The sequence below is a fragment of the Ylistrum balloti genome, unplaced genomic scaffold (genome assembly GCF_031769215.1).
Source record: "Ylistrum balloti isolate Yb309-2 unplaced genomic scaffold, AGI_CSIRO_Ybal_v1 Utg370456, whole genome shotgun sequence".
NCBI lineage: Eukaryota > Metazoa > Mollusca > Bivalvia > Pectinida > Pectinidae > Ylistrum > Ylistrum balloti.
The window spans coordinates 132,505-158,008 of NW_026782302.1; the positions used below are offsets into that span (position 1 = coordinate 132,505).

Consider the following 25,504-nt stretch of genomic DNA (forward strand, 5'->3'; position numbering starts at 1 on the left):
TAATGCTGTCTTTGCTATTTATTGGCTGTTACATACTTTATGGTGGAGAAACATATTTGATTAATGGCGATTTCCGACATTTCCAGATTTCATGATCATTAATTGTATGATTTTTCGTTGATTCCTTCACCAACATAAATTGTCAGATCAGGAGATTTGTGCACATAAAATAACATCAAAGCATATCAAGCATAAATAACACGGTTGGAATGTGGTCTTATTTTCTGGAATGTTGGTGTACAATATGGTTTAAATACCTGGATATATCATACTATGAAGGGTCATATGTTCCGATTTTTTGCAATGTAACCAAAAAGTCTAAAGGAAGATGGCTGTATATATGACAGAAGTCATGAAATGACAATGAGTTTCTGAATTTCATCATCAACTTTCATCATCAATGTATTTATTTCATGATGATAATCTGTAGGACTCATCAAAGTTTACTTTGAAAGGAAACCCTAACAAACCAACAGGCAAAAACAGGGGACTCAGAAAATAAACATGTGGATATAAAAACAGGGGACTCAGAAAATAAACATGTGGATATTAAAAACAGGGGACTCAGAAAATAAACATGTGGAGATAAAAACAGGGGACTCAGAAAATAAACATGTGGAGATAAAAACAGGGGACTCAGAAAATAAACAAGTGGAGATAAAAACAGGGGACTCAGAAAATAAACATGTGGATATAAAAACAGGGGACTCAGAAAATAAACATGTGGATATAAAAACAGGGGACTCAGAAAATAAACAAGTGGATATAAAAACAGGGGACTCAGAAAATAAACATGTGGATATAAAAACAGGGGACTCAGAAAATAAACATGTGGATATAAAAACAGGGGACTCAGAAAATAAACATGTGGATATAAAAACAGGGGACTCAGAAAATAAACAAGTGGATATAAAAACAGGGGACTCAGAAAATAAACATGTGGATATAAAAACAGGGGACTCAGAAAAAATATTCAGAGGATAAAAACAAGAACAGCAAAAGAACCCACCAACAAATCAAAGGGGGAGGGGATGGAAAATGGATGGAAACAAGGAACACAGAAATTTATTTAAAAAAAAAAAACGGAAAAACAGGGAACACAGAAAAACAACAGATCAAAACAGAAACACTGACAAACCAACAAATACAGAAAAAACCACCAACAAATCAAAGGGGGAGGGGAGGAATGGATGGAAACAAGGAACACAGAAGAAATAAGAAAAAAAAACCCAGATCAGATCAGAACAGGAACAGACAATTAAACCAACAGATGAGATCAGGAACAGACAATTAAACCAACAGATCAGAACAGGAACACAGACAATTAAACCAACAGATCAGATCAGGAACCCAGACAATTAAACCAACAGATCAGGAACACACATCAGATCAGGAACACAGACTTAAACCAACAGATCAGAACAGGAACACAGACAATTAAACCAACAGACAGATCAGAACAACACAGACAATTAAACCAACAGATCAGACAGGAACACAGACAATTAAACCAACAGATCAGAACAGGAACACAGACAATTAAACCAACAGATCAGAACAGGAACACAGACAATTAAACCAACAGATCAGAACAGGAACACAGACAATTAAACCAACAGATCAGAACAGGAACACAGACAATTAAACCAACAGATCAGAACAGGAACACAGACAATTAAACCAACAGATCAGAACAGGAACACAGACAATTAAACCAACACATCAGAACAGGAACACAGACAATTAAACCAACAGATCAGAACAGGAACACAGACAATTAAACCAACACATCAGAACAGGAACACAGACAATTAAACCAACAGATCTGAACAGGAACACAGACAATTAAACCAACAGATCAGAACAGGAACACAGACAATTAAACCAACAGATCAGATCAGAACAGGAACACAGACAATTAAACCAACAGATCAGAACAGGAACACAGACAATTAAACTAACACATCAGAACAGGAACACAGACAATAAAACCAACACATCAGAACAGGAACACAGACAATTAAACCAACACATCAGAACAGGAACACAGACAATTAAACCAACACATCAGAACAGGAACACGATCACAGACAATTAAACCAACAGATCAGAACAGGAACACAGACAATTACAACTCAGAACAGGAAACACATAAACCAACAGAACAGGAACACAGACAATTCAGAACAGGAACACAGACAATTAAACAATCAGAACAGGAACACAGACAATTAAACCAACAGAACAGGAACAGACAATTAAACCAACAGATCAGAACAGGAACACAGACAATTAAACCAACAGATCAGAACAGGAACACAGACAATTAAACCAACACATCAGAACAGGAACACAGACAATTAAACCAACAGATCAGAACAGGAACACAGACAATTAAACCAACAGATCAGAACAGGAACACAGACAATTAAACCAACAGATCAGATCAGGAACCCAGACAATTAAACCAACACATCAGAACAACAGATCAGATCAGGAACCCAGACAATTAAACCAACAGATCAGAACAGGAACACAGACAATTAAACCAACACATCAGAACAGGAACACAGACAATTAAACCAACAGATCAGAACAGGAACACAGACAATTAAACCAACAGATCAGAACAGGAACACAGACAATTAAACCAACAGATCAGAACAGGAACACAGATCAGAACAGGAACACAATTAAACCAACAGATCAGAACAGGAACACAGACAATTAAACCAACAGATCAGAACAGGAACACAGACAATTAAACCAACAGATCAGAACAGGAACACAGACAATTAAACCAACAGATCAGAACAGGAACACAGACAATTAAACCAACAGATCAGAACAGGAACACAGACAATTAAACCAACAGATCAGAACAGGAACACAGACAATTAAACCAACAGATCAGAACAGGAACACAGACAAACCAACAGATCAGATCAGGAACACAGACAATTAAACCAACAGATCAGATCAGGAACACAGACAATTAAACCAACAGATCAGAACAGGAACACAGACAATTAAACCAACAGATCAGAACAGGAACACAGACAATTAAACCAACACATCAGAACAGGAACACAGACAATTAAACCAACAGATCAGAACAGGAACACAGACAATTAAACCAACAGATCAGAACAGGAACACAGACAATTAAACCAACAGATCAGAACAAGAAAAAAGAAAACTTGACAGATTTAAACAAGGAATACAGAAAACAGGACAGATCAAAACAGCCACATAGAAAAATAAATTGCAATTAAATGAAAAGACAGATACTGATTTGAAAGTGATAGTAGGGTGTTGACTGAATCAATGAAATCAATCATAAAAAAGTGGTGAAGGAACTGCTGAGAAAACAGTTTTAAAATGTGTTATTAAGTTCCTCCTAAAGCTAGACTGGATAACAGACATCTTAATTCTGCTCTCAGGTTTTATCTCTTTGATATGCTTTTCAAAATTCTCTTTCAAAGAGAAAATTGATATTCCTGAAATAGCTGGACAAGATACAGGGAAATTGTTCATGCCATTAAATTGGCAGAGTCGCTTTGTATAAACCTGACAGACACTTTATAAGACACTGATAAGAGCTCTATAACATATTGAAATCTGTTTGTTATTACATCAGGTAGAATAATCACAGCAGTTTCTGCAGTCAATTAAGACCATGCAATAATGAATCCAATGTTTGATTGCTCACACATTATCAGTAAGACGATGATATGTTTGTTTAACTGTGATGTTGTGCTGTTTTTGGACATCTTTACTCATCAATTGCTGTTATGTTCATCTGTTACATGTTTGTGGATGACATTCTTGTTTCAGATGTTGTCTCATCAAACCTTAGAAAGCTTTATCAAATTATCTGATCTGGCAAAGCCTTTCATTATAGACATGATAAAGTAGTGTCTTTTAGAAATTTGTTATATTTGAATAAATTCACATAAAATCTTTAGACCTCATTGCAACCGCCTTTTATGACATTGTGCATCTGTTACTTTTTACATTATGGACTTAAAATTTTATCTCCCGCACCAGTTTAAAAAATTGTGAATTGCATTGTCCCCATGCAGTCTCCAGGGCCTGATGGGGAAGGGGGATTAAGGGATCAAATTGTCTTAAAGTTTAAAAATCATTTTCTCTACACCTATATGTGGTAGAATCTAATGCTCCTTATAGATGGAGGGGTCTTAAGGTGTTTTATCAAAATTAGTGATATAGGAAAATTAAATTTTGAGCATAATTTGTTTAATTTTCATTTGAAATATTTCAGACTTGGTTAGAATTATTAGTACATATATTGGTGATCCTTTTCTTGTCTTGTCCCCTAATGACCTTCTTTCAATCCTGTCCTGTCCCATCCTTTCTGTCCTGATCCCTGGTCCCTGATCCCTGTCCTGTCCTTTCGTGAATTCTAACACTGGGTCATCGTTGTATGAAGCCATACAGGCTTCTTTGAATAACTGTGATCGATCTTCACATTAACTGTGATTGACCTTCACATTAACTGTGATCGATCTTCACATTTACTGTGATCGATCATCACATTAACTGTGATCGATCTTCACATTAACTGTGATCGATCTTCACATTAACTGTGATCCATCTTCACATTAACTGTGATTGACCTTCACATTAACTGTGATCGATCTTCACATTTACTGTGATCGATCATCACATTAACTGTGATCGATCTTCACATTAACTGTGATCGATCTTCACAATAACTGTGATCGATCTTCACATTTACTGTGATCGATCATCACATTAACTGTGATCGATCTTCACATTAACTGTGATTGACCTTCACATTAACTGAGATTGACCTTCACATTAGCTGTGATCGATCTTCACATTAACTGTGATTGACCTCCACATTAACTGAGATTAACCTTCACATTAGCTGTGATCGATCTTCACATTAACTGTGATCGATCCTCACATTGCTATCTAAGCAAAAACATGGGGACACTTCATGTATTTGAAAGTTAATTACACTTAAGTGACAGCAACTCTATGCAAACATATTGCTGAAATGAATGAAAGTAAGTTGGTTTACAAGTGAAGTCTGTTTTGATTCACTTTAAAAACAAATTACTTTTCCATGTCTTAAAATTTTCAAAAAATTTTCGTCAATATTTCATTTCTGTGAGTCTTTATCATTTTAAGTGTAAAGATCTTCAGTGATTTTATCATTTTTTGCCTACAGCAAAAAAAGGCTCATGATGCACAGATGCGAGCCTCTGCCTTGAATCGAGAGCTAGAGATGTTGAAGATAACCAGCGAGAAACAGAAGGGTCAAATCCATCAACTACAGGAACTATTGGCTAGCCGAGAACAACAGCACAGGTAAGTGTTTGGGAGGGGTGTGTCTGATGTAGGTTTAATATAGCATAGGTAAGTGTCAGGGAGGGGTGTGTCTGATGTGGGTTTAACAATAGCACAGGTAAGTGTCAGGGAGGGGGTTTCTGATGGGGATTTAACAATAGCACAGGTAAATATTGGGGGTTCAAAGGTCATACTATTGAAAGCTAAGCTTATAGCAAAATTAATCATCAAATATTTTTTTTTTTTAGTTCATTTTACATATGTATCTGTAAAGTCAGGAATAGTGGATTAGAAAATGCTCGCTGGGGTGGCAAAGCACTCAGTACATCCAGCGAATAGGACATTTATGAGGTTTTAGTATTGTATCATATTAAATCTTTAGACTAAAAGTTGAGCTCAGTATTCTGCAGTCTTGACGACTGGAAATCTTAAAGGATTATGTCTATAGTGAGCGTTAATCTTATCTGGCAATATACTGTTATACAGATAGGCTTCCATTACGAAATCTCACAGAAAGATTCAACCGTGAAATAAACATTTCTTAGAATTAAATACTTCACTCATGTGAAAGTCTCTGTCCTAAAAAATAGGTTGGGAAATGAATCCATTCAGTGTTAAATGAGTTTGTATAGCAGTAAATGGCTTTCTGGGCATTAGCTTGAACTGTATGCTGTGTGTAGTCACCGTACTGTTGATCATTACAGCATACATATTCATTATGTCAGATTTATGTATCAACTCTATGATTATTGGCAGAATTTCAAGGCGCCTTCTTATCTTATTTTATCTTTTAACTTCGTCTTTACAAATGGAAGTTGGTTCTTGTCGAACTTGAACTAAATTTGTTGATGTCTGCATATGAGGCATCAATGAAACCTACATTATTGAGAAAGGCATAAGAAGAAGTGATGATGATGACAACGAGGATGACAATGTCTTTGATGGACCATAAAGCTGTCATTACTGCAGTATCATGGGGTTTGATGCAATTTAAAAAAAAAAAAAAAAAAATACATGGCATATATCAGTGTGGTGACAAACCAATAGCAACACCAGATCTCACAGATTTTCATGAAGATTCACTTTAAAGTCCCATCTAATGCTTAATGTTTAATCATATTTAGGACCGAGCATGAAAGCGTGGGTGCTCTATGGTAATTACAGTGTCATTTTATCTGTTTTTCTGTCAGCACTTTAATAACGTGAGTTTCCTGGGGCTGATCAAGCTCAAAATTCATACAGTGCTTCCTTATTGAAATTGCTTTCATGGGATAGTTTTTCATCATCAAAGGTCACAGGTTAAGGTCACTGTTACTATAAATATATAATAGTTTCCATGTGAAAACTAGAGTTTGTTTTGGCCAATCTAACCCAAACTTCATACAGTACTTCGTTAGTGAAAGTTTTGCTTGGGATTGCTTTACAATTTTGAAGGTCAATGGTCAAGGTAACTGTTACTAGATAGATACTAATAGACAAAAATTTCTATAAATAGAAAATAGTTTCCATGTGAAAACTAGAGTTTGCTTTTGCCAATCAAAGGCTTACTTTGAATTGCTTCTCAGGTTCCAGGTTAAATGGTTCAGATTACTGTCACTCTAAGTAGAAAATTGGTTTTCATGATATAACTTCCCTAGGGCTGATCAAACTCAAACTTCACTCAATGCTTTCTTAATGAAAGTGTTGCTAGGGATTACTTTTTAGACCCAGAAGGAAAAGGTTGAGGTTATTGTTGCAATAATGGAAAATCCATTTTGTGGAATAACTCAAGTTTCCTATGGCCTTACCAAAAATGCTGGTTGCTTGAGATATTTCTTTAAACATCTCAAGTTCTAGACTTACATTTACACCGGCTGATTCCTAGAGACTGGAATCATATTGCATAAATCATTATATCTTTAATGTCACAATTTCTGTTATGTTACACTTGAAAGTTACCTACTCAAATAGCATTTATATGCAATATTGCTGACCTCAGGTAACCATCAAGGCCACTAGGCCTCATGTTGAAGGGAGACCTAGTTTCAATGGTTCAGTGACTTATTGTTGAGTGACCAAGTTCTCATTACTCAATGACTCATTGCTTGGTGACCTAGTTCTCATGGTTCAGCAATTAATTATTTAGTGACCTAGTTCTCATGGTTCATTGATTCATTGTTGGGTGACCTAGTTCTCATGGTTCATTGACTAATTGCTTGGTGACCTAGTTCTCATGGTTCATCAGTTAATTGTTAAGTGACCTAGTTCTCATGGTTCATTGACTAATTGTTGAATGAACAGGTTCTCATGGCTCAGAGACTTGGTGAACAGGTTCTCACGGTTCAAAGACTTGGTGAACAGGTTCTCACCGCTCAGAGACTTGGTGAACAGGTTCTCACGGCTCAGAGACTTGGTGAACAGGTTCTCACGGCTCAGAGACTTGGTAAACAGGTTCTAACGGCTCAGAGAGTTGGGAACAGGTTCTCATGGCTCAGAGACTTGGGAACAGGTTCTCACGGCTCAGAGACTTGGGAACAGGTTCTCATGGCTCAGAGACTTGGTGAACAGGTTCTCATGGCTCAGAGACTTGGTGAACAGGTTCTCACGGCTCAGAGACTTGGGAACAGGTTCTCATGGCTCAGAGACTTGTTGAACAGGTTCTCACGGCTCAGAGACTTGGTGAACAGGTTCTCACGGCTCAGAGACTTGGTGAACAGGTTCTCATGGCTCAGAGACTTGTTGAACAGGTTCTCACGGCTCAGAGACTTGGGAACAGGTTCTCATGGCTCAGAGACTTGTTGAACAGGTTCTCATGGCTCAGAGACTTGGTGAACAGGTTCTCACGGCTCAGAGACTTGGTGAACAGGTTCTCATGGCTCAGAGACTTGGTGAACAGGTTCTCACGGCTCAGAGACTTGGTGAACAGGTTCTCATGGCTCAGAGGCTTGGTGCTGATGAAAGGCTTTGTTTTTAGGATTCTTTCACTTTACTGCTATATGTTGATGAGCTTGCATGTATTTCAGAGATGAGATGAAACTATGTGTCCGACCTAACAGTCAAGAAATGGACAATCTGATACAACAGGAAAAACGCCGTGCTGAGAAACAGTATGAGGGCGAGATTCGTGCCCAGCAAGACAAGTAAGTTTTACTTTTTATCACATTAATTGAATATTTGCACGGAAACATGATTAGAGTGATGACTGTTTATCTGCTCAGCATGTCATTCTTCATATTTTTTGTTTTATACACAAGTACTTCTTCTTTACCTGTACTTATCTAAATGTTGTCTTCAGTATTTCTCATCTGTTATGCATCAGAAATTAAAGGTAGACTCCAAGTTTGCCGTTTTGTTTTCGGTGTAATAAGCTGGACAGAAACTAGTCTATTTTGGAGGAAGTATTGTGGTAGCAAGCAACGACATGAAGTTTTTGTCATGTTCTTATTTTTGGTTAGATACTCAAACTTGCTAAACACTTCAAATATTAACACAAAGGTGTTTAAGACATTGGCATCGAAAAAAAGCAGAGTTTGTTTACTACAGGGTCTTAAGACCTCACAAAAAAAAGGGGACACTTTTCTAGGACTCTCAAGATGTCATGCAAGTCTTAGTTCAGAACAAGTTAAAGCAAGGGACAGCATCAGGCAGGATTCTCTAGTGGCTTTCTGTTTTTATCTAACATAGCTGTAGTGATGTACTCTTTATCCTTGGAGTATTACAAATCTTCAGTATATCTAGATGTATTGGTGTGCCATTGAGTGTAGTGATCTGCCGACCCATTGATTCCTAACCACAAATCACAAATTTTCATTGTTTGATAGATAAACACAAGTCTCTAGGGTGTGTACTACAAAAACAAACACATTTTGTTACACAGTCAAATGTTTGTTACACACTCAATGAAAATTCACTTATTTTCTGTGACTCAATTTCTGACCTTTCACTTTTCCAAACAAAGACAGAACCCAAAGACATAAACAACAAAAAAACACTAGAAATAAAGATAAATAAAATTAAATGAATGAATAGATAAAAAAACCCCAAAAAACCCACTATAAATTGGAGATTAGGCTGTTCTATGTAGTACAAATTACCATATAATGCATTTGCAAGATGGCCTAGGTATAAAGCAATCACATGCAGATTGAGACGAACAAACTTTGAATTTGATCTCTTTTTCCAAACTGATCCTTTCCTTAAGTGACCAAATAATCCCCGGTTTATTGAGTCCCATTGAACTCTAAGGGAAGGGAAATTTAAAGCGAAAATAATGGGTCTAAACAACCATTTGAATTCAAGGATGGCTAGTGCCTGTAGAGAGCCTTGTTTGAATTTGATCAGTCTGCTGCAGAGGCCTCAGCAGTGATTTATTTATGAAATTCTGCTGAGCTGGAAAAAGTACACACCACTTTCTCTATTCTACAACACTATTGATGGAACCCATTAGTTTCTGCCTGACTGCACTATAGATGATGCACCTTTCAAAGGTTCTATAGGTACATGTACCAACAAGCAAGAATGATGATTTATTGATGTGAGAAAATGAATTCTGATATGCTGGTATATATAACATAGCCTGTGAAGAGTCCTGACAGCAGTGAGCTAGATGTCCCTGGTTTGATAACAAAGGAATTTTCGGCTGTCAGGAAATTTGTCACACGCTTCTTCCTATCTAATCTGCAAATGCAGCAAAATTTTAAGTGCAGCGGAATCGATGTGCTAATCCCTGACACTACAAGACTACCGGGGGACAAATCAGTGACAAACATTCCACTAGTTTCAACTTGATTGTCATCTTTGACATAATTTATATTGATCAGTTGATAATCTGTTTTGAGACTTTTTAATTTAAAACCAAATCTGAAATTTGAAGTCTTTTTTTTTTGGTATGATTGATCAGATGAAAATTCTATTTATTGCACTTTAGTCATTTAATTTTAAGCTTGTCTTCTCAAACATCAAGAGGATTTGTAGTTTTGTTTGCCTTATATTATTTAGCTAACTCAAACTTCTTTGGGGTTGTTCATTTATTTTTAGTCTGGTATCTTTAAGATACTTCTCTAGATTATTTGAGAGTCTAGTTTGTCCTTCTAGTACTACTCTGGATTGATATGAGTCTAGTTGGACCTTCTAGTAATACTCCAACTTGATATGAGTCTAGTTTGACCTTCCAGTAATACTCTGGATTGATATGAGTCTAGTTTGACCTTCCAGTAATACTCCAGCTTGATATGAGTCTAGTTTGACCTTCCAGTAATACTCCAGCTTGATATGAGTCTAGTTTGACCTTCCAGTAATACTCCAGCTTGATATGAGTCTAGTTTGACCTTCCAGTAATACTCTGGATTGATATGAGTCTAGTTTGACCTTCCAGTAATACTCTGGATTGATATGAGTCTAGTTTGACCTTCCAGTACTACTCTGGATTGATATGAGTCTAGTTTGACCTTCCAGTACTACTCTGGATTGATATGAGTCTAGTTTGACCTTCCAGTACTACTCCAGCTTGATATGAGTCTAGTTTGACCTTCCAGTACTACTCTGGATTGATATGAGTCTAGTTTGACCTTCCAGTAATACTCTGGATTGATATGAGTCTAGTTTGACCTTCCAGTAATACTCTGGATTGATATGAGTCTAGTTTGACCTTCCAGTAATACTCTGGATTGATATGAGTCTAGTTTGACCTTCCAGTAATACTCTGGATTGATATGAGTCTAGTTTGACCTTCCAGTAATACTCTGGATTGATATGAGTCTAGTTTGACCAGTTACTCCAGATTGATATAGTCTAGTTTGACCTTGTAATACTTGATTGATATGAGTCTAGTTTGACCTTCCAGTAATACTCTGGATTGATATGAGTCTAGTTTGACCTTCCAGTAATACTCTGGATTGATATGAGTCTAGTTTGACCTTCCAGTAATACTCTGGATTGATATGAGTCTAGTTTGACCTTCCAGTACTACTCTGGATTGATATGAGTCTAGTTTGACCTTCCAGTACTACTCCAGCTTGATATGAGTCAAGTTTGACCTTCCAGTAATACTCTGGATTGATATGAGTCTAGTTTGACCTTCCAGTACTACTCTGGATTGATATGAGTCTAGTTTGACCTTCCAGTTTGACCTTTAATACTCTGGATTGATATGAGTCTAGTTTGACCTTCCAGTAATACTCTGGATTGACCTTATGAGTCTAGTTTGACCTTCCAGTAATACTCTGGATTGATATGAGTCTAGTTTGACCTTCCAGTAATACTCTGGATTGATATGAGTCTAGTTTGACCTTCCAGTAATACTCTGGATTGATATGAGTCTAGTTTGACCTTCCAGTAATACTCTGGATTGATATGAGTCTAGTTCGAGTCTTTCACTTTTCTGGAGTCTTTGTAGTCTGATGACTTCTCTTGATTCTCACAGCCTCAGTCTAGTTGTTTAGTGGCAGCTTAGAAATAAGTGTTAACAGTTTGACAAGATTTTACAGATAAATTCTGACAAAACAAGGTTTTAATGATAACTCTTGGCAGTATAACAAGGTTTCACTAATAAGTCTTGGCAGTATAATTAGGGAATAGTATGCTTGCTTTAATACATGTACTGGAGATAATGACTTACAGTTTTAATATGAGAGGCAGTCAAGTTGAGTGTTAAAACAACAAAAATCATGATCTGATCTCTAGTATATGTATAAAAACAAGCATGATATCTCCATTCCAAAATAATTGGAGTTTAAAAGTGTTGAAATTATCTCAATATCAACAAAATTCCTAAAGTCTGCCTACTTTCCTGTCAAGTTAATTCTGGTCAAGATGTAGATCAAGGCGTATAAAAAGGCTTAAAGTGTTTTTCTACATGGATTATCATTTTTATTGATTTCTGACGGATATACCAAAGATTTGTCATGTCTATCTGTGAATGGTAAATAAAGTTGTTCATTAAAGTAGATCGACAAAACAATGGACGTTATATGTAGAGAGGCATTGACAAGAGATCATCACAAGAGACTCAATAGAAGTTGTAGGCGTGTTTCTTTCAAATGGAGATTGGGATTTGTGTATTATTCTCAATATTTTTATCCAGTAAAAGTAGGGGACAATACCATGTAATGTAACTTTGTTTAGTTGTGAGGTTACGATAGAAGTTGGTCCCAGGATTGAGAGTATCACCTACTCTAACGATATAGGCACACTTATCATTTTATCAACATTCTGAGATTACTGTCAATCAGGACATTTCACGTCATCATGGTATTCTCCACTTCATATTTCCATGTCACATTTTAGCATGTAGTTATAATAATAAATTTCTCCAGAAAGATGGCAGCCATATTTGGGCTAGCATCAGAATTCATGAGTATATCGGGGATTAGATCATGATATTATCCAATAAAAAGGTATTTTACATTACCATTATTTTAGAATAAGGTTAAACTGATAAATTTTTGCAGTATAACAAGATTTAACAGAGAGGTCTTGACAATATACCAAAGTTTTACAAATAAATCTTTGCAGTATAACAAGGTTTTACAGATAAATCTTGGCAGTATGACAAGGTTTTACAGATAAATCTTGGCATTATAACAAGGTTTTACAGATAAATCTTGGCAGTATGACAAGGTTTTACAGATAAATCTTGGCAGTATGACAAGGTTTTATAGATAAATCTTGGCAGTATAACAAGGTTTTACAGATAAATCTTGGCAGATAAATCAGATAAATCCTGGCAGTATAACAAGGTTTTACAGATAAATCTTGGCAGTATACCAGGGTTTTACAGATAAATCTTGATAATTGATTGTAGTAATACTTGTTACCTAGGTATAGTAGCTACAGATTTGTATAGTGTTTCATTTATTTATTGTGTGACAGCAATTATACTGTTGATGCATTATTGATCAATGTGGTTTAATAACGCTGATCTCTTGTATAATACAAGTAATCTGTAGAGACACCATAATCACATAATTATCATAAAACTTCATGGACTAATAAAATTTGTTTAACATCTCAAGCTATGGATCAAACGGTTGGAAATTAATCTTAAATGTGAATGTTACAAGATAAGATGTGACAAAGAGTATCACCATAGTGACCAAGTCCTTTCTGGATACAAGTGAGGTATACTAAGCTATATGAATAGGTAGGATTCTGGAAAATAGGTCTAGGAATATTAACTGCATTATCCTTTCAGAATTGAATGTGGGTCAGTTGTTAATTGAGAGGGCTCAATTCTGTTCTCCATTATGATTGGTTGTTGGTTGATACCAACTTGTCATGTAGAGCGTGCCTAGAGGCCTATTAGATTTCTTATGTTATGATCTCTTCAGTTAACTTTTAATATTCTGAACACCGCTGCATCAACAAGTGTCTTCATCCTTGTTGATTAAACTTTAAGTTGATTCATGGTTAAACACGTTGATATATCTTCAAACAACTTTGTCGAAATGGCCAAACAGTCCAGGATGTTGATATTAGACCTAAAGCATGATGGGAATAAGGGCTATCAAATTTGTTCAAATGAATGACCTTGTGAATGACCTTGACCTACTTTCAAGGTCACATGGTTCCAAAATGTGTTAAAATTTTTGAACAACTTTTTTTATGAAAACCCAATTTTTTTATTATTATAATCGGACTGGAGGAAAGCTGTTCAGTTGTGGTAAACATTTCAAATGCTCCCACAAAATCATTCAGGCATATCCAGAAACCAAAGTTATAAAGATAAACTCCTTCCATATGAAATAAGGGTTTATCCAGAATAGTTATCCCATCTCCTGAAGAACAAAGTTACATGCTACAGAGTTAACCCTACATCATGTCTTATTCAGTGTAACAGCTTTGTAAGGATGCAATGCTGCATACCCATAGCTCCTAGATGAAATATCTCTCCAAACAAATAGAACACAGGACTTCTAATAACAGATCACAATTCACCTGCTCTATCAATACCTCTGATTTTTTATATCCCAAGCCATTGGACCATAGCTGGATTAGAATAAACTTAGGAAGGGATGTTTTTCCAAGTATTCCTCGATGGAATACTTGAACTGGTTCCATTTCATTTTGCAGTTACCTTTCCACTGAATGTGACTTTTATGTCCTAGATTCCTACTTTCAGGCCTGAACTTACCAGGAAAAGCAACCCAATATATAATTGGAGATCTAAGGCATAAAATCAGACTACCAGGTGTATCCATACTTTCTTCCCTGTCTGGTATTTCAAATTCAGGCCAATTCCTGTCGTTTCCATTGTGAACACTCAGTCTGGTCCAGGTCACCAGCTCTAGAATCAGTTTCCTGATGGCAACATGAGCAAGGGATGGCCAATTAACTAGAAATTTGATACATTGTTAGTGCAGCAAGAGACCTAGTATGAGATTGTGATTGGTGTCAAAAGGTCAACTTCAAAGGTCACTCTTGCTTAAAATAGACTTTTAATTTCCAGATGATAACTTTAGTAAGGGATGACCAATTAGGTTGAAACTTGGTACATTATTAGTTTAGCAGGAGGCATAGTGTGAGATTGTGATTGGGGTCAAAAGGTCAACTACAAAGGTCACTATTACTAAAAATAGATGTGTGTTTTCCAGAGGTAACTTTCATAAGGGATGACCGAATAGGTTGAAACTTGATACAATATTGCTTTAGTAGGAGACATATTGTGGGATTGTGATTGGGGTCAAAAGGTCATTCATGTAGGTTACTTTTGTTAAAAATAGATTTTTGGTTTTCAAATGATAACTTGAGTTAGGGATGACTGATTAGGTTGACACCTGATACAATATTACTTTAGTAGGAGACCTGGTGTGAGATTGTGTTTGGGGTCAAAAGGTCAACTACAAAGGTTATTCTTGCTAGATTTTTGGTTTTGAGATGATAACTATGCTTAGGGATGATCAATGTCTATTTTATATTTTGTGTTAAATTTCATAAATGAAATATCTCTGTAAGGTGATGTGTTGGAATGTTAAACTCCTTCAGGAATGTCTACTGAAGGGTAATATAAGATTTCTTCTGTATGTTGTGGTCCTTGTATTCTCTACATTTGTTCAATTATATGTCAAATGTGAGCAATATCCCATATTTGTAACCATTATCAGGCCTTTAGTAAACATTTTGTATATATTGTGTATACTTCTGGAGATGCCAACAACACTGACATTTTTGGAACACAGAGAATATTGACACATATGTCTCCTGGACACGAATACCAGATGAATTCCAATATTGCATGCCAGCAATGGTAGGGTTTCCGGAATTAATTAGCTCACAGTGATAGGGAGCTGTGTTTATTCTGTCTGCTGGAAATGATGAACACCACCGATAAAACACCCCCCTATAAACATCAATTTAGTGCTATGATTACTACAGTTAGAACTCTCTAGACTGATTTTGACTTGACCTACATTGTCAGTGGTAAGACTGTCGATATTGTAATTGGGTTGTCCACTGTTGTAAGATACTGTCGCCAGTAGAACCTATAAAATGTTCTTGATTGACTCATTCTAATTTAAGATTTTCCGCGATGAAAATTTTCTGCCTGCAGTCTAAATCACTTTTCTATTTCTGTCTCTGGAACATTACTTACTACCTTATGATGAAATTTTTTTAATTCTTTTTTTTTTTGCAAGGAGGAAAGAAATTGGATAATAGCACTAACCTGGTGTCATGTTGTTAACCCAGTTATTGTCTGGATAAATCACTTCTCCTGGTGGTCAGATTTATACATCTTCTGTATCGAGGACAATCCTGACCGTGCAGCAATCAATTTGTATTTATTGGAAAGACAAATGATACAGATTTGACTGGGTCTATGTAGCTGGTCATGAATTTGCTATGATCAGAACATATTATGGAAAATTTAATCATAACCGAATAGCAAAAATAACATTTATTGAATCCAATTGTCTGTTTTTATCTTTTGTTTTGAACAAATGTCTTTTAAAAGAGACTGCTAAATTATGAACATCTGAAAATACTTCATTGGGTGATTGTAGACAAATTATACACCTATGCCTTTCAATGTAAAACCCCTCAGATTTTATCCGAGGGGAATCTTAATTTCTTAGAAATAAATAGACTGAATTCCCTTCAGCTTTTTCTGTAGAATTCTTGCTTTGTTTATCACATAGAAGCACTTGTCATTCCCCATTCTAAAACCATATAAATTTGCTGGGAATGAACACAATCATGCTGTAACCATATTGACTTAGATATACAGAATTCACTTGAAGAAATCTTACTGTAGAGTCATAACAGTTGTAGAATCCTAAACCTATAATATTAAATATGAAAACATAATGTCACCTTTCCGACTCCTTCCTCATTTGTGTAAATATTTGTTCATTAAGTACATGATATTGAAAACTCAATCACTGTTTACAAAAATTAATGAACAGCTATTTAGTTTGAAAGCGTCTGATCTCTGGCAACAAAGGTATATAAGGGCACCCAGTCTCTAACAACATGTTTGTTTGGTATTTCTATCTGTCAGCAAGTGTAGTTCCATGATGATTAGGAAAAGGTTCAACATTGACCGCTAAATGACCGATACATCATCCTAGAGTAGGTGGTAGCTTTCAACTGGTCCTTTAATTGACTGTTGAAATGATGAAGTAGGTGTTTTTACTATAGTTGAATCCTGGCCGTCTGTTGGCTGCCAGCCTATGGTTATCTATCATCAGAGATATTACCAGGAAGACGAATTATTTTGAATTGAATTTTTTTTAGATAGGACATTTATCAAACTTTAAAATTACAAATGAAGTGTCTAGAACTTGTTCTAAATCAAAGTTTTAAATCATCATAATTTGTGTAAATACTGGATCATGGATTCTGGTAAGGCCTTGTAATTGTGTCACTGTGTAGAAATCAAACAATAATGAATCAAGAAGCCCCAGATTGTAATACACCAATATACAATTGATGATGATGTTCAGAACATGTCACACCATCAGATCACAACTAGGAATGAATCTACAAATCAACAATGTCAACAGAATTCTGAAGAATTCATCAACAGTATATTGACAATTTTTTTACACCCAGAAGATGTTTTAGAAAGTCCTAGAATAGTTAGCAATATTCAGAAGAGTCAGGCACTGTTTCTGGGTTTTAATTTCATTTATGATTACCTTTTCATTTTCACATCTGTTTGGTGAATTACTGTTGGGATACTTTGTCTTCCTTTTCCACTGTTCACTGTCTAGCATGCTAGTGTTTGATTTTCTACTTAATATCAAGTGACTTACCAATGTCATTGACAGTTCACAACTCTCGTCAGTCAGTAATTTTATCGCAAGTGTTTACTGTAATAAAGACACAATCCTACTGGTGTCCAGCTGAAAACACTTGTGAGAATCCCTGTTGCCTCCTCTAGTTGTAATTCATTCTGTTCTGATGGGAAGCTGATTGGTGTAGCTGTGGTCACTAACTGGTCATTGCAGTCTAAACAAGACCAAAACACCATCAATGTGATACTGAACTTTTTTTGAAAAAAAAAACAGTAACTTAACTTTTCAAGAAATTCAAACTGAAAACTAATTGATGATGAAGAGAAAAGTTGGTTTACCAAACTGACTCATTATTTGTCATGTTCTCAGATTTGGTGTTAGAATAAAAAAAAATATTCTTAAATAGAGGTAAGGTTTGTAGAGAATGTGTTCAGTATTGGTATCACAAGGAGATTAACTCTGATTTGATGATTAGCTAAGAATGACATTAAGTCGAGACTTAGAGGAATGTTTTCTCGACTAGTTTACTAGAAAAGCCAGTAATAACAATGTAGGTCATTTAAATGAATTCTTGTAAAATTTAAGAAATCCAATATAAACAAGGAAGGTCCATGCATGTCCTTATCACTAACTGGTAATTTTATTGATTCTTACTCAGTATATCTGATTTTGAATAGAGAGACAAGTATTTATATAATAATCAAAACATTTATGATAATGATCGTAGCCACTTTACAATACAACTAATCTGAGTACATCTTGACTAAGTTAGATGATTTGACCACACCTGACATTATTATTGGGCTACCTGCTGAATATATGCAATTACATTCTAATTAGGTCGTCAGTTCCTCAAGACATGCCATTTTGTAAACACTTGAGTATATACATTTTTGAAGAGTCATTATTGCAAAGCTTCTAAATGATTTGGTAGTATTACTCTCTGTGATTCACTATTCTGTTAATTTATCAGCTACTTTTTCCTGAACTAGAAATCTACTACTGGGTTATTTATAAGTTAGCTGCATGTGTACTTTGGAGCAAACAGTCCATAAATTCATAGTGCTGTAGCTATATACTTTTAAAGAGGCAACCACATCACCGATCTCAATTATCATTGGAGGATTCAAAGCTCAGAAGAGACACTTTTTATTTATATGTTTAATTTCACTTGTTTTTTTATTCTTCATGCCCTGATTTCGAAGGACCATGTGAAGTTGTGAAGTTGTGAAGTTGTGAAGTTATGCTGTTGTGCGGCATCTCTTATATGCCCATCAGTCCGTCTGGTATAAACTTTACATTTGAACAACTTCATCTCAATAACCAACTGGGTAAATGTCACAATATATGGCTGGTGGGTTGCTGGTATGAAGCCTGACAAAGATTGTGAAAATAAATGACCTTGACCCATTTTCAAGGTTACAGGTGTTAAATTTTGAACAAATTTGAAAAGAACTTGTTTTGATTAACCAAAAAGCCTTGAAGTATGATATTTGACTGATTGAGCAAAACGTTTGAGTCATCTGCTCTATTTGAATGTTTTACTTAAACAAGTTTTACTTTAGTTATAAACTGATATAATTCTATCAAAAACACAATAATGTTCGCTTTACTTTGTTTGATGAGAAGTTGATTAAAAATAAAATTTCAAAATAAAACAATGGAATTCTAGGACATTGAAATACAATTTTGATAAAGCTGGCGAAACAGTGAATTTTCTTCTTGTAAATGAGATATTGAAGTGTGATTACATAGTATTGGATGTCATCAGGGTTAACGTAGTAATTCAGCAAGCCAGTATTTTCGTATGTAGGAAGCTCATAACAGTGTCTGTAGTTAAGGATTATATACCTTATCTGATGACTCAATTCCACAGTTATGGAAATCATTAAGATAATTGTCTTGACATATCACAATCAGACGCTACAGATTTGTGTTCTGCCTTCATTTTATATCTTAAGCTACCAAGTTCTTTAAAGAATAGTTGACCAAATAAAATTAGTTCACCCTGAATGTAAATCTAATGACATTCTCATTTTACCAACTCTAGCATAGTTGTCCACAGAGTCGATAGAGTCCAAGTCACTTTGAATGCCCTATCAGTGATGGTCTTACAGCCAAATTTTATAGGTTTTTTTTAGTGTTGGTTTTATCTTTAAGGACCTTTTATCATTAAGTGAATGAAGTAATTAATGTTTCTCTCGTAGTTAACGTTTACAACACTCTCCAAATAAAGAAAATACTCTGTTGCCGTGGTATTACCAGACAGACTATAGATTTATGGAGCTATTAACTGTCATACACATTGTAATGTAATCACTGGATATGAAATTTGTGTGAGGTGTGTCAGACCAGATCAAAAAAGTCAAGTGCTACAGGATAGTCCTGAATCACATGTCACCATAAACAAGCCTCCCGTGAAGAAATCAATCCGCACCAAAACACGAGACAAAAGTGCACACTACTTCATACATTAGCTGATAAAACAGCTCTCTGATCAACTGGTACTTCCATTACTGAGTGTCGAATGCATGGCATGCTTCATGCTTAATTTCGTGTATTAGTTTTCATGTATAATACTGAGAAAAAAGAAGAAGAATTCTTTGGTGCTGATTTACTAGAGGTATTAGATTTCAAACGTTCATTTGAAGATCATCAATGATTTGAAGATTTTAAGAATTTTTGAAAAGAATGTTTCAGTTATAATAGTGAAGTGTTCAGTGCTTTCACTAGTGTGTTGAACTGGGATGTTCATTAATCAGAATTACTGGTACAGTGCAGGGGTGATCTGACAGGTCAGGCTGCAACTATTTCACCCAGTGTCGAGGGGATATGTATCCCAATTCTGTCCTCACTAATTTTTGTTCATGTTTTATGAGGTCATATATGACCTTAAAGGTCAAGATGACCTATAGCAAGCCTGTTTTGTCCAACATTGTGAAATATGAGCAAGTTTTTCACAATTTGACCCTCTTCTCAACTTCAGTCAGTGGGATTGAGCTGAAACTTGCCTGAAATGTTATATATATAATATAAACTTTATTTATTTTACAACAATTGTGAAACAAGTTATGTCAACTTATACTAATCACTCTTGTTGGCTCTGATGTAAGCGCGCGAGGGGTCTTGTTATGGGAGGAAACCGGAGTACCTGGGGAAACCCACGTGGTCGGGCAGGTGACCCTTGATCCTTGGATGGTCCTGACCAAGTTCGGGTCAGTCCAAAATCTAATACGGCCATTGGACTGAAATTTTGTGGGAATGTTGAGATACTGAAATGATTAGTGATGCTTGTGTTATTATCTCAACTGCTAAAATATTCTGAATTGTTTTAATCATTTGATTTACACTAGTACTGTACTAGTACTAGTGCTGATATATCATCTGTCTCTACACTCAGATGATCTTTAAGGCCTCTTGTTTATTTTACTGACAACTCTTTCTATGTTCTATAATGATGCTTAGGATTTCTGATTTGGAAATAGTGTAATTGAGTTATGTGTGACATTAAACAATTACAGTTAGCTCATCATTATCAAATGGTTCTGGATCTGTGGTCAGTCATCCGTCTATCATTCATCCTTAAACCTTTCTACTTATCGACGTTTCTTGAGAAGTCCGGGATGGATCTTTCTCAAATTTCATATGTAGAGGCCCCTTGGTCTCTAATGCCCTTCAATTTTCGGGACTTATCATATTAACAAAAAAAAATTTTGACAACTGGTGGCCATCTTTGATTTTTACAATGAAAGTTTGTTATTTCTATTCCTTGTGGACAGGATGGATCTCTTTCAAATTTCTTATGTAGGTGCTCTGTGTTCCCTAGTTGTGCCCTTTTGTTTTTGGAGACTGACCTGAAAAGCAAAATGGCTGATAGGTGGGATCAGATTTTGTTTTTGCTGTTTCTTGAGAAGTGTAGAATTGATCTTTCTCAAATTTCATGACAGTTCGATTTTGAAAGTGATCAGAAAAACAAAATGGCTGATAGGTGGCCATCTTGGATTTTGACAATGGTGGATTTTGTCACTATTTATTCAGAATTACTGAATAATTTTTTCTCAGATTTCATATATAGGTTCCTTTGGTCCTTAATTGTTCTCATTTGATTATGGGACTGATCAGAAAAACAAAATGGCTGTCATTCAGCCATCTTGAATTTTGACAATGAGAATTTGCCTTTTCTTGAGGACTGGATGGATCTGTCTCAAATTTCATATGTGAGGGTCTGCTTGGTCCGTTGTTGTACCCTTTTGATTTTCTTTGGACTGATGAGAAAAACAAAATTGCTGACAGGTAGCCATCTTTCATTTGACTTCTATAGATTTTTTATTTTGCTGGTTATTAGAGGAACTCTTAAACTTCATACAGTTAAGAGCAAATGACAGGAAAGAAGAGAAAAAGAACAAATGACAAATAAACAATTATTACAATTGAGATCTCATTGTTAATAATATCATATTTATTAGTGAGTAATGTGACCAAAAGTCTGTCTGGTAATAAGCACATTTACTCCAACAAAAGTCCATGTCTGGTAATAAGCCTGTTTAATCCAACAAAAGTCCATGTCTAGTAATAAGCCTGTTTAATCCAACAAAAGTCCATGTCTGGTAATAAGCCTGTTTAGTCCAACAAAAGTCCATGTCTGGTAATAAGCCTGTTTAATCCAATAAAAGTCCATGTCTGGTAATAAGCCTGTTTAATCCAACAAAAAGTCTCTGTCGGGTAATAAGCCTGTTTAGTCCAACAAAAGTCCATGTCTAGTAATAAGCCTGTTTAGTCCAACAAAAGTCTATGTCTGGTAATAAGCCTGTTTAGTCCAACAAAAGTCCATGTCTAGTAATAAGCCTGTTTAGTGTCTATGTCTGGTAATAAGCCTGTTTAATCCAACAAAAGTCCATGTCTGGTAATAAGCCTGTTTAATCCAACAAAAGTCCATGTCTAGTAATAAGCCTGTTTAGTCCAACAAAAGTCCATGTCTAGTAATAAGCCTGTTTAATCCAACAAAAGTCTCTGTCGGGTAATAAGCCTGTTTAGTCCAACAAAAGTCCATGTCTAGTAATAAGCCTGTTTAGTCCAACAAAAGTCCATGTCTGGTAATAAGCCTGTTTAATCCAACAAAAGTCCATGTCTGGTAATAAGCCTGTTTAATCCAACAAAAGTCTCTGTCGGGTAATAAGCCTGTTTAATCCAATAAAAGTCCATGTCTGGTAATAAGCCTGTTTAATCCAATAAAAGTCCATGTCTGGTAATAAGCCTGTTTAATCCAATAAAAGTCCATGTCTAGTAATAAGCCTGTTTAATCCAACAAAAGTCTATGTCGGGTAATAAGCCTGTTTAATCCAACAAAAGTCCATGTCTGGTAATAAGCCTGTTTAATCCAACAAAAGTCCATGTCTGGTAATAAGCCTGTTTAATCCAATAAAAGTCCATGTCTAGTAATAAGCCTGTTTAGTCCAACAAAAGTCTCTGTCGGATAATAAGCCTGTTTAATCCAACAAAAGTCTCTGTCGGGTAATAAGCCTATTTAGTCCAACAAAAGTCCATGTCTGGTAATAAGCCTGTTTAATCCAATAAAAGTCCATGTCTGGTAATAAGCCTGTTTAATCCAACAAAAAGTCTCTGTCGGGTAATAAGCCTGTTTAATCCAACAAAAGTCTCTGTCGGGTAATAAGCCTGTTTAATCCAACAAAAGTCTCTGTCGGGTAATAAGCCTGTTTAATCCAACAAAAGTCCATGTCTGGTAATAAGCCTGTTTAATCCAACAAAAGTCCATGTCTGGTAATAAGCCTGTTTAATCCAACAAAAGTCCATGTCTAGTAATAAGCCTGTTTAGTCCAACAAAAGTCTATGTCTGGTAATAAGCCTGTTTAATCCAATAAAAGTCCATGTCTGGTAATAAGCCTGTTTAATCCAACAAATCATGTCAATAAAAGTCCAACCATGTCTGGTAATAAGCCTGTTTAATCCAACAAAAATGTCTAGTAATAAGCCTGTTTAGTCCAACAACAAGTCCATGGTAATAAGCCTGTTTAATCCTGTCTGGTAATAAGCCTGTTTAATCCAACAAAAGTCCTGTTTAGTCCAACAAAAGTCCATGTCTAGTAATAAGCCTGTTTATTCCAACAACTAGTAAAAACCCTGTTTAATCCAACAAAAGTCCATGTCTGGTAATAAGCCTGTTTAATCCAATAAAAGTCCATGTCTGGTAATAAGCCTGTTTAGTCCAATAAAAGTCCATGTCGGGTAATAAGCCTGTTTAATCCAATAAAAGTCCATGTCTAGTAATAAGCCTGTTTAGTCCAACAAAAGTCCATGTCTAGTAATAAGCCTGTTTAATCCAACAAAAGTCTCTGTCGGGTAATAAGCCTGTTTAATCCAACAAAAGTCCATGTCTAGTAATAAGCCTGTTTAATCCAACAAAAGTCTCTGTCGGGTAATAAGCCTGTTTAATCCAACAAAAGTCTCTGTCGGGTAATAAGCCTGTTTAATCCAATAAAAGTCCATGTCTGGTAATAAGCCTGTTTAATCCAACAAAAGTCTATGTCTGGTAATAAGCCTGTTTAATCCAACAAAAAGTCTCTGTCGGGTAATAAGCCTGTTTAATCCAACATGTCATGTCTGTTTAATCCAACAAAAGTCCATGGTAATAAGCCTGTTTAATCCAACAAAAGTCGGGTAATAAGCCTGTTTAGTCCAATAAAAGTCTATGTCTGGTAATAAGCCTGTTTAGTCCAATAAAAGTCCATGTCTAGTAATAAGCCTGTTTAGTCCAATAAAAGTCCATGTCTAGTAATAAGCCTGTTTAGTCCAACAAAAGTCCATGTCTAGTAATAAGCCTGTTTAATCCAACAAAAGTCTATGTCTGGTAATAAGCCTGTTTAATCCAACAAAAGTCCATGTCTAGTAATAAGCCTGTTTAGTCCAACAAAAGTCTCTGTCGGGTAATAAGCCTGTTTAATCCAATAAAAGTCCATGTCTAGTAATAAGCCTGTTTAATCCAATAAAAGTCTCTGTCGGGTAATAAGCCTGTTTAATCCAACAAAAAGTCTCTGTCGGGTAATAAGCCTGTTTAATCCAATAAAAGTCCATGTCGGGTAATAAGCCTGTTTAGTCCAACAAAAGTCCATGTCTAGTAATAAGCCTGTTTAATCCAACAAAAAGTCTCTGTCGGGTAATAAGCCTGTTTAATCCAACAAAAAGTCTCTGTCGGGTAATAAGCCTGTTTAATCCAACAAAAGTCTCTGTCGGGTAATAAGCCTGTTTAATCCAACAAAAAAGTAATAAGCCTGTTTAATCCAACTGTTTAATCCAAAAAAAGTCTATGTCGGGTAATAAGCCTGTCAAAAGTCCATGTCGGGTAATAAGCCTGTTTAGTCCAACAAAAGTCCATGTCTAGTAATAAGCCTGTTTAATCCAACAAAAAGTCTCTGTCGGGTAATAAGCCTGTTTAATCCAACAAAAGTCTCTGTCGGGTAATAAGCCTGTTTAATCCAACAAAAGTCTCTGTCGGGTAATAAGCCTGTTTAATCCAACAAAAGTCTCTGTCGGGTAATAAGCCTGTTTAATCCAACAAAAAGTCTCTGTCGGGTAATAAGCCTGTTTAATCCAATAAAAGTCCATGTCTGGTAATAAGCCTGTTTAATCCAACAAAAGTCTATGTCTGGTAATAAGCCTGTTTAATCCAATAAAAGTCCATGTCTGGTAATAAGCCTGTTTAATCCAACAAAAGTCTATGTCTGGTAATAAGCCTGTTTAATCCAACAAAAGTCTATGTCTGGTAATAAGCCTGTTTAATCCAACAAAAGTCCATGTCTGGTAATAAGCCTGTTTAATCCAACAAAAGTCCATGTCTGGTAATAAGCCTGTTTAATCCAACAAAAGTCTATGTCTGGTAATAAGCCTGTTTAATCCAACAAAAGTCTATGTCTGGTAATAAGCCTGTTTAATCCAAC

The 25,504-nt window shown here is 35.7% G+C and overlaps 1 protein-coding gene across 1 annotated transcript in view; it reads left to right on the forward strand.

The window, feature by feature from the left end:
* The window catches only part of LOC132555154 (leucine-rich repeat and coiled-coil domain-containing protein 1-like), a 105,866-nt gene that overhangs the window by 63,155 nt on the left and 17,207 nt on the right, over positions 1-25,504 (forward strand). Inside the window, exons 13-14 of the mRNA XM_060219501.1 lie at positions 5,222-5,361; positions 8,343-8,459. Of these exons, the coding sequence (XP_060075484.1) occupies positions 5,222-5,361; positions 8,343-8,459 (257 nt within the window). The remainder of the gene's footprint in view (positions 1-5,221; positions 5,362-8,342; positions 8,460-25,504) is intronic.